This window comes from Nilaparvata lugens, chromosome X (assembly GCF_014356525.2).
Source record: "Nilaparvata lugens isolate BPH chromosome X, ASM1435652v1, whole genome shotgun sequence".
Classification (NCBI taxonomy): Eukaryota; Metazoa; Arthropoda; class Insecta; order Hemiptera; family Delphacidae; genus Nilaparvata; species Nilaparvata lugens.
In genome coordinates this window covers 103,131,791-103,146,106 of record NC_052518.1, presented here as the reverse complement: position 1 = coordinate 103,146,106, position 14,316 = coordinate 103,131,791, and the positions used below count along the sequence as shown (strand labels likewise).

Here is a 14,316-nt window from a genome sequence, read left to right as displayed (position 1 = left end):
ATAATTGAAATTTCCATATCATATGTCATATGTTACTATAGAACTATAATCTAGATAGAGTACCTCTTCGAAACAGTTGTTAACTGGCAACTTCAAATTTCAAATTTTAAGTAAGTTACAATACATTCTGGTTCATTCACGAATCTACAATAAATTACAGTACAACAGCCAATTATGCAACAAATTTCACATATTATGAAAACTTATTAATTACAATGAAGATTGAATGCAACATTAGAATATTGATAATATAGTATTGTAATATAACTACATAAATCAGCGGTGTTTCAACAATGAATAAATGATAATTTCAATGAATAAATATACACCCCACTATATATTATATGTGTTGGGGTATAAGTAATTAGTTGCTTATTGCGTGTAATAATTACTATTTACAAACTTCATTCACTGATATGGGATTAAAGTTTTTTATAATAAAATTAGTAAAAATGTATAATACAAACAAACAAAATTATGGAATTAGTAAATAAATATTAATGTTCTATTACGGATAATAATAAGAAAGGTTATTTTTAGAAAAATGAATATACTAAACTTTAATAAATGAAATAAACTAAATTAATAATTTTGTCAGGTTGGCATTAAGTTGAGTTGACTTTATTAGGTTGGCACCAAGTTGAAGATTTTAATGCATTTATCGCGGAAAAATTGATTGGGCACTGCTACTTCAATCCTGGGAATATTATATTACTAGCCGTCAGGCTCGCTTCGCTCGCCATATCCGTTTAGCCAGACGTTTAGTCTGGACCCCCGACTGGGTTGTCCTAACATATGACAAAAATCATATCAGCCTAACAGCTGATCTCATTCTGGGACGATCCAGTCGGGGGTCCAGGGGGCGGAGCCCCCTGGCTAGACGGATATGGCGAGCGAAGCGAGCCTGACGGCTAGTATTATTATAAATGCTAGTTCTTTTGCTACATTTGTAAAGATACGCTCTTAGCAAACAACAACGAACAATTCTATATGAATAGACATCTTGTAAAGAAGTAACTTCTCTGGTATGTCACACCTTTCATGGTAGACTCTGTTATAACGAAATAAAGATACGAGGGAAGATATAAGTTACTATTTGACTATAACTATTGACTATAACTATTACTATTTGACTGTAACTATTTGAGCCATACCTGTTGCTTCTGTGTGCGGGAGACTAGGGTGGCAGTGGCTAATGAATTGTCGGAGATATGAGAGTTTGGCGAATGGTTGCCTCCACCATTATAGGCGTCCATTGCTGCCACGTTCCCAGCCACCTGTTGCTGTTGTGCCTGCATATCAGGCTGCAGTTGTGCCCTGTTTATTCAAATTAACAACAAATCAAAATCAAAAAGCTCAAAATCGAAAACATTCAGTGAATTTCTGTGTTGTTGTGAAGATGTGGTAGATGATGAATATTCAAATGGAAAATTATAAATAAGAATATTATAAATAAAAATATTACAAATAAAAATATTACAAATGAAAATACTAATTTATGATAATTATCAAACGAAAATCCCAATTAAATGTTGTAAATCACCCAGAAGACTTCCGCTAATGCAAATATTGGCAACAGGGTTAAAAGCTAGATGAAAATTGGACGAGCGCTACTATCCAAAAATTAAATTTTACACAAAATTTTCAATTTAAAATAAAATTTTCTATTATTTAATAAAAACTACTTGATATTGTCAAAACCACTCATTTATTACAACAATTTTGAGATACTAGTTTCGGTTGTTATACCATTAGGAGGTTTTGGGCTAGCGCCTGCTTTTTCATTGCTTGTTCATGATTACAACACGCGAAACCGATCTGCCTATCACTTGGTGAGGCATAATAGTAGACTATTCGAGATAAAACCAAGCTATACTGGTAGATTATTCTATAACAAGCTACCGCTCATGCTGAAAAGAATTGAAAATACCCAGACATTTAAAAACCAATTGAAAAAGTATTTAATTGATGCAGCTTTTTATAGCTTACAAGAGTTCCTTTCACATTGAACTGGCTTCAAAGAATTAAAATATGACGAGTAATTAGAATAGGGCTGTATTATCGACTATATGTTCACTTGACTATTCCGTATGGATTGGTATTCATTCATACACTTTGACTGTTCTGTACTGTATGGAATTGAGAATGACTTGTCTTATACTCCCTCCTGGAGTCTCAAAGACGAAATCTCAAAAAAATTGCAATACTGTAGCCTCATTGTTGAAATAAATCAAAAAAGAAATTTTATACAACATATAAGCATTTAATACAACATATTACAGCCATAGAAGCATTATTTTATAAAGGCCATGATTCTATTTACCTCTGACATCGAATTATCAATGTACTTTCCAAAATAAGTAAAAATATTGAGATGTAGGATGTTCAAAATAGCAAGGATTAATGAATTAGAATTGGATATTTAAATTCAAGACTACATTGAGAAGACCGTGCGAAAATAAAAAAGTATAAAGTTTTATTCTTCTATTTTTCAATACATTTTTCCAAGGAAAATATTGATAGAATTGGGCACAGTTGGTTGTAGTAAATAAAGTAAATTCGTATGACTCTAGTTGATACGAGAATTCCTTGCGGGAAGGTCCCACCTCGCTTTAATATATAATTTTAGTCTGTGCAAAGGCTAAAAATAAACTTTCTACTCGTGAAATTTTCCAAGTTTTTTGATTTGTATATCATCAGGCTATCAAAATGAAAAAGTTTACTCTGGAAAATCTTTTTTCTGATCATTACTTTTTGAGATATGAGCGCCTAGTTTGAATTTTTGGGACAGAACATTTCAAATTCGGTAAGAGATAAATCCATGAGATTTAGAGGATAGATTCTTCATGGTATTGTTGATCTAGTAAAACAAAAATTTTCTGAAAATATCAATTTTCAAGATAGTTATTCAATTTACTAAAAATTACCAAAAATAACTTGAGTTATTGAGAAACAAGAATTTTCTGAAAATATCAATTTTTAATATAGTAAATATCCAATTTACCAAAAATAACTTTAGTTATAATAATAACTAAAGTTATTTTTGGTTATTTTTAGTAAATTGAATAACTATCTTAAAAATTGATATTTTCAGAAAATTTTTGTTTAACTAGATCAACAATACCATGAAGAATCTATCCTCTAAATCTCATGGATTTATCTCTTAACGAATTTGAAATGTTCTGTCCCAAAAATTTAAACTTTAGGCGCTCATATCTCAAAAAGTAATGATCAGAAAAAAATTTTCCAGAGAAAACTTTTTCATTTTGATAGCTTGATGATATACAAATCGAAAAACTTTGAAAAATATCACGTGTAAAAAGTTTATTTTTAGCCTTTGCACAGCTTTAAGCCGTCATTGGGCCTTACGACTGTCATACTTCAGCTAGGACCGAAAATCAACGTGCCATCCGATAACACGGGAGTGACTTTGCTAAAATCTTTCGTTGATAAGTGGTTTTGAACCCGGGACTTCTAGGATGCTATAGCAAGCACTCTATCTACTACACCATATATCACTCCATCGAATCAATATGAATTATTATCAATATGTAGTAATCTTCAAGCTTAAACATTGAGCAGGAGAATATGTAGTATGGGTGAAGCTCTACAATTGGCCAATAACTGTTGACCAATGAAGGTTGAGCTCTACTGCCATTGGCCAAGACAAGACACGCCCAAGTATTCCAGATATGGTCAATCGTTAGACAGCAAATGAAGAATAACTCAAACCCAGTTGCACAAAAGCCTGTTGAATTCTAATCATGATTAAATTCCACGAGAATCAACCATAGAAGTTATTATTATTAAACGAAAATCCAAATTAAATATTGTAATTCACCCCGAAGACTTCTGCTACTGCAAATATTGACAACAGGGTAAACAGCTATAGTGAGGTCCACGTTATAATGACAGTATTTGATCAATTTTAGTTTTGCTATCCTTGTCTATCATTCGACAAAGCCGGTGATACTATCCTTTTCTAGGTCCAAAACGATGACAATTATGTTTTTGACAGTGTAGAAATATAATTAATTAATGCAGAGAATCGTCATCGCTATTCTTCTATCTTTATTCACTGCCATTATAATCCACTGTATTATGTTTTTGACAGTGTAGAAATATAATCAATTAATGCAGAGAATCGGCATCGCTATTCTTCTATCTTTATTCACTGCCATTATAACGTGGACCACACTATAGATGTAAATGACAGCATTTAATTTGGATTTTCGTTTAATAATAATAATTAATTCATTAGCATTTGTATAATTGCAATATCTCAGTAATTTTCCATTTGCAATCATAGAAGGTAGCTTCTTTGTGCAACCGAAACTATACTCTGTACAAAATTACTTCTTACTTGGGTTGGACATGCGCAGCAGAGGACATAAAACGGCAGGGATACAACGGCGGCTATGTTGCCGTTGAGTACCGGCCAGCGTTCTCTAATTTCCAGTGGGTGTTCAAGCGCTCATATCAAACTTAGGAAGTTTCCCCTCTGCAATCACAGACTCGACTGACTCTAATCGGCAAATTGACAACTGCGCTTCCACCTATGACTCAATCCATCACTGTAATTGGCTGATCTCCCTCCATTTCTCTGCGCCGCAAATTCCTCCAAGTCTGAAGTAATTTTTTACAGAGTAAAGTATTTTTTAAATGAATTAGTGGTGTTAATAAATTAGGATTCGGAACCGAATGCCTGACCGCTCCCTGACTGCTTATAGCCTAAAACCCTTAACCAATTTGATGATAAAACGTATGCAACATAATAAAATAGAGATAGAATATTTCCTATTTTAGTTATAATAATGTGAAATATTTCTTCTATGTTCAGTTTTGAAGTATCTAAATTTGAAAATCTACTTTTTTGAAAATACTTGAGGACTGAAAATTTTGTGAATTGAAGAACTACAAGACTTAACCTATTTCGGACTGTGTTATCTAAATTTGGGAGAGGAATAGCACAAGGTTACCTTATTTTTCCTCTCCCTATCATTTCGATAATGTTCTTATTGTATAAATGACTGACTGACTAAATAAAGATGAATAGAATCAAAACATTCAGTTGGCAACTGTTGGAAGATTCGAGTGAATTTATAAAGACTCCAGATATTTGTTTAGATACTAATAATGGTTAAAAATATGTATCTAATACAAGAATTTTTGAACTGTTTTATGTACCTATGAGATCATTCTCATTGTTTACATCAATATTCTCACTAAACTATGGAAAGAATGTGAAAAATGTCAAGCATCGACAAAATAGTCTTCTTTGTTTGAGTTCGAAGGTATTTTCTAGCTGATCATAGCGCAATTGAAGTAAAGTTATACATTAATCTACAATAACATTCTGGGACTATAAGGTTTATTAGAGAAGGTTTATTGTATAAAATTCTGGGACTATTATAGAAGGCTAAAAGGGCAGTCTCACGAGACTACATTGTAGGTCTGTATAAAGACTTTTTAATTTTTTAGCAAGTGAATTAATTATTCTACTTTATCGAATCACAAGTGTTAGGATATTTCGAAAAAATAAATAATCATTAACTTGAATATTTTCAAAGTATGCAAGGCCTTGACACGTACTTAAAAATGATAAACTTCTCATTTAAGGCTTTTAATAAACATTATTTTATTTTCTAATAGTAATCAATAATAAATCGAACAAAGAAAATATTATTTACTTCATATAACGTCAAAATTTTTGTTTTGTGCCGGTTGCACAAAAGCCAGTTAAATTTCAATCGTGTTTGATTTCACGAGAGCCAATCAGAAGCCTTCTTTTTGGAAAAGCCTTCTCTGATTGGTTCTCGTCAAATTAATTACGACTCTAATTTATCCGGCTTTTTGTGCAACAGGGCTTATTATTACTGTATACTTTGAAACGTCATAGATGGAAAAATGTTGTTGTTTACCTCAACTTAAAATATGTTAACAGTAGTTTAACATCAACTTGTCAATCTATTACTATTATTCTATATACTACTATTATACTATTATACTATATATTACTATTATACTATTATTATTCTCAATCTATTACTAAACTATTCATAAATTTCCCAATACTTATTTCTCAAGTCCAAGAATTAGCATTGAGATATTATCTCCTTCCATTTTTCAAACGTAAAGCGCGCTATATTCATAAATTTTTATCTTGTATCTTACTAGTCTCCAAGATTAACATGAGAATAGTTGGAAAGCTTGGAATAGTGTTTCAATGTAGAGCAAACTTCATATCAGATCGAAAAACCTTTAGTCTATTCTAAAGAAAAAACTTATTTAAAGAATAAAGGTGAGTACGTATCACCCATAAACAAAGGGGCATCACTACGTAGCTAGTTCTCAATATCTTCCTCATATTATACATTGTTATTTTACCAAGTGCGTTTCAACATTTTTACATTTATTTAAATAGAGTTCAACACAGATAAACATATGAAAGGATAATTTATTTATTAGCATATCACGCAAAAATCAATATGTAGCAAGACATAATTCAAATGGTCTATCTTTAAATACGATTTTTACAATGTAATTAAAAAAATATACATTTATTTATCAATACTTGATATTAAGTTCAAAGTATGAAGTGAAGGTGCATCAGACTGATCATATTCAAGCCCGTAAAATTAAGGCTCAACTCACACTTGCGCGACTCAGGTCGAGAAGAGACTCGACTCTAGTCGAGAGCATGTGTTTCTAAATGGTGACAGTCGCGGAGACTAGAATCGACTGGTCTGAGTGTCACCATTTGAAGATACATGATCTCGACTAGAGTCGAGTCTCTTCTCGACCTGAGTTGCGTAAGTATGAGTTGAGCCTGAGAGTACTAAGTCTCTAACCAGTTGAGTCTGAATTATTTGTTTGAATTTGAGTTTGTAGAATGGAAAACAGTACATACTTTTTTCAAAACTATTCGAATCGAAATCCCAAATATATACATTCATCCCAAAACTAGTATAATTTATCACTTATACAATAAATTAATTAAATATAATTGATACAAAAATAAATACCATAGTCCACAGCAATCACATTTACTAATTCACAACAAACAGAGGTACTGTATTTATGATTTGAAATAAAGACGTTTGAAATAGAAAAATAGAGACCTTAAAAATAGAGAGAAAGAGACGAACTGGGTTGAATAAGATCCAAGCATTGTCGAACAGTATAAAATATTGCTTGGCATTAATTTCAACTTAACGGAATAATGTGATATTGTGTCTACTATGAAGGATTGAGTTCTCATTCCATTTTTGGAATCAGTTTACATGCTAATGTGATGATCTATTTATCTGTTCCAAGTAATTGGAACAGTATACCCATTTTGAAAACGATAAATTTAATACTGAACTATCAAATACTGATCATTCTATTCAGTTCCAATTTAATCTATAATTCCTGACCTATTTATGGATATGCCGATATCTCAGATAGTTGCAGTTGTAGGTAATCTGTAAATAGATAGGCATTCCTTTTGTTTATTTGCTCGCCTCTAACATAACCATTCATTGTTTCAGATTTCCATTCAAAACAGACAAGCATAATTTGAAACTTTTTTTTATTCAAATAATTTGTTTTAGAATCTTCAAATAGTAGGGATAGCAAGAAATAATAGATAGAACAACAAATATTTCGACTAACTTTTTTGAAATAATTGACCGAGCGAAGTGAGGTCTAAGATTCAAGTCGACGGTTTGGCATTTCTCTTAATGTTCTAATATTTAAATGTTTTTATGTTGCGCATTTACTGCGAAACGCGGTAATAGATTTTCATGAAATTTGACAGGTATGTTAATTTTAAATTAGGCGTCGACGTATATACAAGGGTTTTGGAAATTTTGCATTTCAAGGATAATATAAAAGGAAAAAGTAGCCTCCTTCATACGCCAATATTACCGTAAAAATCAGACTATAGAATTATTCATCATAAATCAGCTGTCTAGTGGACTATAATACTACCCGTTCAAAAACATCTAACATTATGAAAATGTATCTTTCCATTAACGTTAGTAGACAGTTGACTGTAATACTACCCGTTCAAAAACATCGAACATCTTGATAATTGTATCTTTCCATCAACGTTGTAAACAGTTGCAGCCAGACCTGATAACAGCGCTCACACTCACATTCCGGGACGATACGTCACGGTACGATATAGGACAGAAAGCTCTATGTTTATTTAGGATTTTTTCTAGACATTTTTAATTGATAAATTATTTATTAATTTTTGAGAAAACATAACAACAGGTCAATGTAACTCGCTGAGCGCGAGATCTACTGTTCACAGAACTACTAGTTTTGAAATCCGTGTGTTCCCTAGAACTATCTTAATATTGGATGAGTTTTCGACATTGCCTCTCAATTTCATTGCATCACTAATAATTGTACAGCTTTTGCTATAATTCTAATCTAGAGCAGAAGCTAATTTTTTCATTGAAAATTGGAAAATATTCATATTTTCTTTGGAGATTTTTACGATTTCTTTTGTAGAGGAGAATACAAATTATTAACTCTCTGTGTTTTTGTGGTAGATGATTGACCAAGTGAGGTCTAAGATTCAAGTCGACGGTTTTGCATTTCTCTTTATGTTTCAATGTTTCTATGTTGCGCATTTACAGCGAAACGCAGCAATAGATTTTCATGTAATTTGACAGGTATGTTCTTTTTTTAATTTCGCGTCGACGTATACATAAGGTTTTTTAAAACTTTGCATTTTAAGTATAATACAAAAGGAAAAGGAGTTTCCTTCGAACACCAATATTACCGTAAAAATCAAACTATAGAATTATTCATCATAAATCAGCTGTCTAGTGGACTATAATACTACCCATTCAAAAACATCGAACATCTTGAAAATGTATCTTTCCATCAACGTTAGTAGACAGTTGTCTACTAACTTTGTCTTTCCATAAGCTGAGGCCATGATTCTAGTTTTGAGTTATTTATAGAAAAACATTTTTCTTTATTAATCTAATGATAAAAATTTCAACAAATATTATTCAAAATAAATTGATATCTAAAATCATGAAAAGTGAGAAATGAAGTTTGTAGGAAATCAGCATTATGGTAGTTTATTTTGTTAATTTCAACACACCGATTTTTCGCCAACACGACAACACAGAATGTTCTCTGATGGGTTGATTGGATTGGCGTATCGACGGCAGCCAGACCTGCGATAACAGCGCTCACACTCACATTCCGGGACGACACGTCACGGTACGATAGGACAGAAAGCTCTATGTTTATGTGGGATTTTTTCTAGACATTTTAAATTGATAAATTATTTATTAATTTTTGAGAAAACATAGCAACAGGACAATGTGACTTACTGAGCGCGAGCTCTACTGTCTACAGAACTACTAGTAGATTATGAGTTTCAAATATCTTTGGTGATCTATACATATAAAAGCGAAATGGCACTCACTGATTGGCTGACTGACTCACTCACTCACTCACTCACTCACTCGCAGAACTAAAAATCTACCGAACCAAAAACGTTCAAATTTGGTAGGTATGTTCAGTTGGCCCTCTAGAGGCGCACTAAGAACAGATTTGGAAAAATTTCCTAAGATACGCCTAAAATCTGCGTTTTTCCAGCGTTTTAAGCGTTTTCTCAGCTTTATCGAGAACAAATGAACAGAAATTGTTCAAATTTAGTACAGAAGCTCAGCTGGGGTGTAATAATGTTGTGTTAGAAGGAATTTGAAATAACGCCAAAGTTACGCCCAAAATTAGCGGTTTCTTTGCGTTTTCTCAGTTCTTTCATCAAGTAATAGACAGAAAATGTTCAAATTTGCTACAGAGGTTTAGCTAGGGTCTAAAAATTTTGTTATGAGACTTCAATATTTCATCAAAGATACGCCCAAAATAAGCGTTTTTCCAACGTTTTTCTCAGCTTTTCTGCGTTTTCTCAGTACTTTGACTTTCTGATAGAATGAAGCATGCCCTAATGACATGCCCAGACGGATACGGCGAGCGAAGCGAGTCAATTATAGTCAATTATATAGTAGGAATTCTGATTGATATAGTCTGAATTCTGACTTAATGTTCTCTCAATTTAGGAAGGGTGCGTCCATGGGTTTAGGGGGGGGGGCGAGTGCACTCCTTTGTCGTTTTACTTTTATTTTAATGACAAATAAATAACTATATTATTACTATGCATTGAACAACAGGTGAACGAAGTATATTAAATTTTTTCAACCTTATTGGGAGAATAACGTTTGAAAGGAGTGATCTTATAGAGTCGGTAAATTCTATTTAGATTCACAAAAGCCGTCTATCATCATGGATTATGATGGTGGCACATTGCGTTTTTATCTCCTATAAGAGCACACTCAGAATTTCATTTGAAAGTAGAGCACAGCTAGTCTGGAGCTCTAAGTGCAGTATCAAGTGCCGAGCATTTTCACACCGATAAAGTATATTGCTGATATCATTCCTCTCTAAACCGTGATTCATATCTTACTAGTCTTTGAGTGCTTCTCCTTTCAAAAAGTGAGAGAGATCTCACATTTTTGCGAAGAAAATCTGATTCACGTGTAAAAAGATACTATAGAAATATAGAAGCTATGTAAAAATAATCATTAATTAATTGACCGAACGAAGTGAGGTCTAAGATCTACTATTTTCATGTCCATTTAATCAATTCACAGCCCAAAAGTGATTTTGGTACCGAAGTGTCTCTTACAGAGTAGAAGAGGCTCGCTAATTTCATTCTAGATATAGAATTACTCTACTCACACTGTTATAAATTTTCAGGATTGCTTTTAAAATCGTTGACGATTATGGAATTCTCTATGTGATACTGATCTACTATATTCATGTCCAATTAATTAATTCCCTGCCCAACAGTGGTTTTGGTGCCGAAGTATTTTAAGCCAAATACAAAGTTAAAGTGCAGTGAGGCATGCAATTGATAACTTGAAGTAGCATAGTACTTTGTCCCGACTTTTCTCTGCTTTCAACTCGGTAAGCTTTTGATGATAGTAGCATAGCTGTTCCAATGAAATTATTAGCATTGTCGAAACAGCAACCCAAACAGCCATTAGTCGATTATACACCGATAACTCGCCGACACGATAGGACAGGACAGAATTCACTCTTATGGACAGTATTAGAGGAGACTGTAGTTTATAACTGCGCGAGGTCTACTGTTCACAGAACTACTGAAAAAATATAATTGATTATTTTGAACTAGAATGAACAGTTAATATTACATCAATAAACCTGTATCAGCTACCGTCTATAGAAGGCATTGACAAGACAGAGGATCGGTAACGTTGTTCTATCTTTCTCCACTGCCATTATAACGTGGACCTTACTATAGAATGAATGCGACCATGTCAACAAGGAATAGTAGTTCAGGGTTTAAACGTAGATGGTTCGTATAGCCGATATAATTGACCGAACGAAGTGAGGTCTAAGATTCAAGTCGACGGTTTGGCATTTCTCTTAATGTTTAAATGTTTATATATGTATATGTTGCGCATTTACGGCGAAACGCGGTAATAGATTTTCATGAAATTTGACAGGTATGTTCCTTTTTAAATTGCGCGTCGACGTATATACAAGGTTTTTGGAAATTTTGCATTTCAAGGATAATATAAAAGGAAAAAGGAGCCTCCTTCATACGCCAATATTAGAGTAAAAATCAGACTATAGAATTATTCATCATAAATCAGCTGACAAGTGATTACACAGATGTGGAGAAGCCAGTCTATTACTGTATTTGTATAAGGTCTATAGTTTCAATCAAAGGCATTAAAGAGGTATGCATCTTTAAGCTGGGTTTACACCAAAGTTATTAACAAAATGGTTATAACTTATTCCTTATATATTCTATAAGATTGAACGGAAGTTGACAAACACATATGTTCATCATGTGTATGATAAGTTATGTTCAATCTAATACAATCTAAAAGGATTGAGTTATTAACATTTTTTTAATAAATTTGGTCTAATCGCAGCTTTAAGGTCTTTGGTTTCAATATTTTGTTTTGCAGTCATGGTATTATTATGCGTGCCCATCAGTATCAATATTCTCACATTCAAAAAAACTAATTTAATAGGTGAAAAATAAACAAAATGAACTAAATAATGCTGGAGAAATTATAATATTTTTGATTCTAAAGAATTAATTTTCATCAGATAGAAAGATCATCACGGAACTGGATGAATTATTTCATATGGAATACAAATTCAAACGTGAACTGAGTTTGTTAACATTTAAAGCAGTTGACATCTGGTACTTGTTTGAGAATACTGCGTGAAGTCTACTGTTCACAAAACTACTAGTTTATTTATAAAAGTATAATAATTTATAAAATTTAATTGAAATTTATTTGTATAACCTGACGATGGTGTAATCACTGAACTAGTTGTTATAATTATTTGTATTCTCAATCTATTATTTCATTAATTTCAAAGGGAACTATAATTATATTTTATAAAGAAATCATAATATTTGAGTGGACTTAGTTTAAGAGAAACCAACAATAGAAAAAGTAAGAATAAACTACATTTCAAGTATTAATTCAAGATACACTGGTGATTTTGAAATGAAATGAATTTTATTTTTCTGTAACATGTAATCTTCCTAACTTGAAACAAAAATATTTATAAACTTCGCGATTTTTTGAGGCTTTTCCTTCTAATCCGCACTTCCACTACACTGAGGTCCACGTTAAGGAGCATTTTCGTTTGTGCGTAAATTTCCGCAGTCGACGACGACAAGCATTGTTGACATTCATATTGTCCAAATTTCAAGTGTGCTAAAACAGCTGATCAAATAACTTTTCATTATTTGTCTTCATTTTTAAAGGATTAAACATTTCTCATAATATCAACATATTGCCATTTAATAGTATATTTCGCACCTAGAGCAGAAAATGAGATTTTTCCGGCTCGAAATCGGTTTTCAAGTCCGAAGCCGTAGGCCGAGGACTAAAAAAGATTGAGAGCCGGAAAACATTTTTACCCGTGGTGCGAACGCTATTTTTCGCCACACACAAAAATAAACAATATATATATGAGAATAGTTGTTTACTAAGCACATCCGAAAGCAGAAGTGGAAGGTGATAGCTCTAGCAAATCTGAGGTAATCTGAATATCAGGAAATTGTCCAAGTATTTTTATTTTTTATTCTGATTTGTCTAAATAACCTAAAAGATTATGTTCAATTATGTAAGAGGTTGAGTTTATACTTTTTATTCTTCCAAATGACAATAAGATGATATTATTATAAATGTTTTGATTCTTGAATAATAAACACAGATAATGAAAAGTTTTTTGATCAGCTGTTTTAGCACACTTGGAATTTGGCCAATCTGAATGTCAACGTCAACAATGCTTGTTGTCGTTGACTTCGGAAGTTTAGGTTAGAAGTTCTATCCTACTCTGAAAATAGAATTTGAATAGTTTATAATATATATCTTATCTGTATTTTATTCATCCAAATAAAATTATAGTATCTTATTGCAGAATACTTATTCAATTCTAGAAGCATAAACTGATTTCGTTTCATTAACCATTTTGTAAACACATTCACATCAAATCAGAATCAGCTGACTTCAAGGTTACTTTACAGCCCTAGGGCCGTAAAACTTTAACCGGCCTGGTCAGAAAACAATGAATGAAAACAATATGGAGGCCGAAAATGATTGTTTTCTGACCAGGCCGGTAAAAGTTTTACGGCCCTAGGGCTGTAAAATAACCTTGAAGTCAGCTGATTCTGATTTGATGTGAACGTGTTTACAAAATGGTTTATCAAACGGAATCAGTTTATGCTTCTAGAATTATTGAATAAGTATTCTGCAATAAGATACCATCATTTTATTTGGATGAATAAAATACAGATAAGATATATATTATAAACTATTCAAATTCGATTTTCAGAGTAGGATTGAACTTCTAACCTTAACTTCCGAAGTCAACGACAACAAGCATTGTTGACGTTGACATTCAGATTGGCCAAATTTCAAGTGTGCTAAAACAGCTGATCGAAAAACTTTTCATAATTTGTGTTTATTATTCAAGAATCAAAACATTTATAATAATATCATCTTATTGTCATTTGGAATAATAAAAAGTATAAACTCAACCTCTTACATAATTGAACATAATCTTTTAGGTTATTTAGACAAATCAGAATAAAAAATAAAAATACTTCCTGATATTCAGATTACCTCAGATTTGCTAGAGCTATGACCTTCCACTTTTGCTTTTGGAAGTGCTTAATAAACAATTATTATCATATATATATATATATATATATATATATATATATATAGATATATATTGTTT

The 14,316-nt window shown here is 32.2% G+C and overlaps 1 protein-coding gene across 6 annotated transcripts in view; it reads right to left on the bottom strand.

Annotated features, from left to right (window-relative positions):
• Window positions 1-14,316, bottom strand: part of LOC111052909 (catenin delta-2) — a gene marked incomplete at its 3' end in the record, with an annotated part of 143,475 nt that overhangs the window by 66,286 nt on the left and 62,873 nt on the right. For all 6 annotated transcript variants that reach the window (XM_039442891.1, XM_039442894.1, XM_039442895.1 and 3 more), the window contains 1 exon segment: window positions 1,155-1,317. In XM_039442891.1, the coding sequence (XP_039298825.1) occupies window positions 1,155-1,317 (163 nt within the window).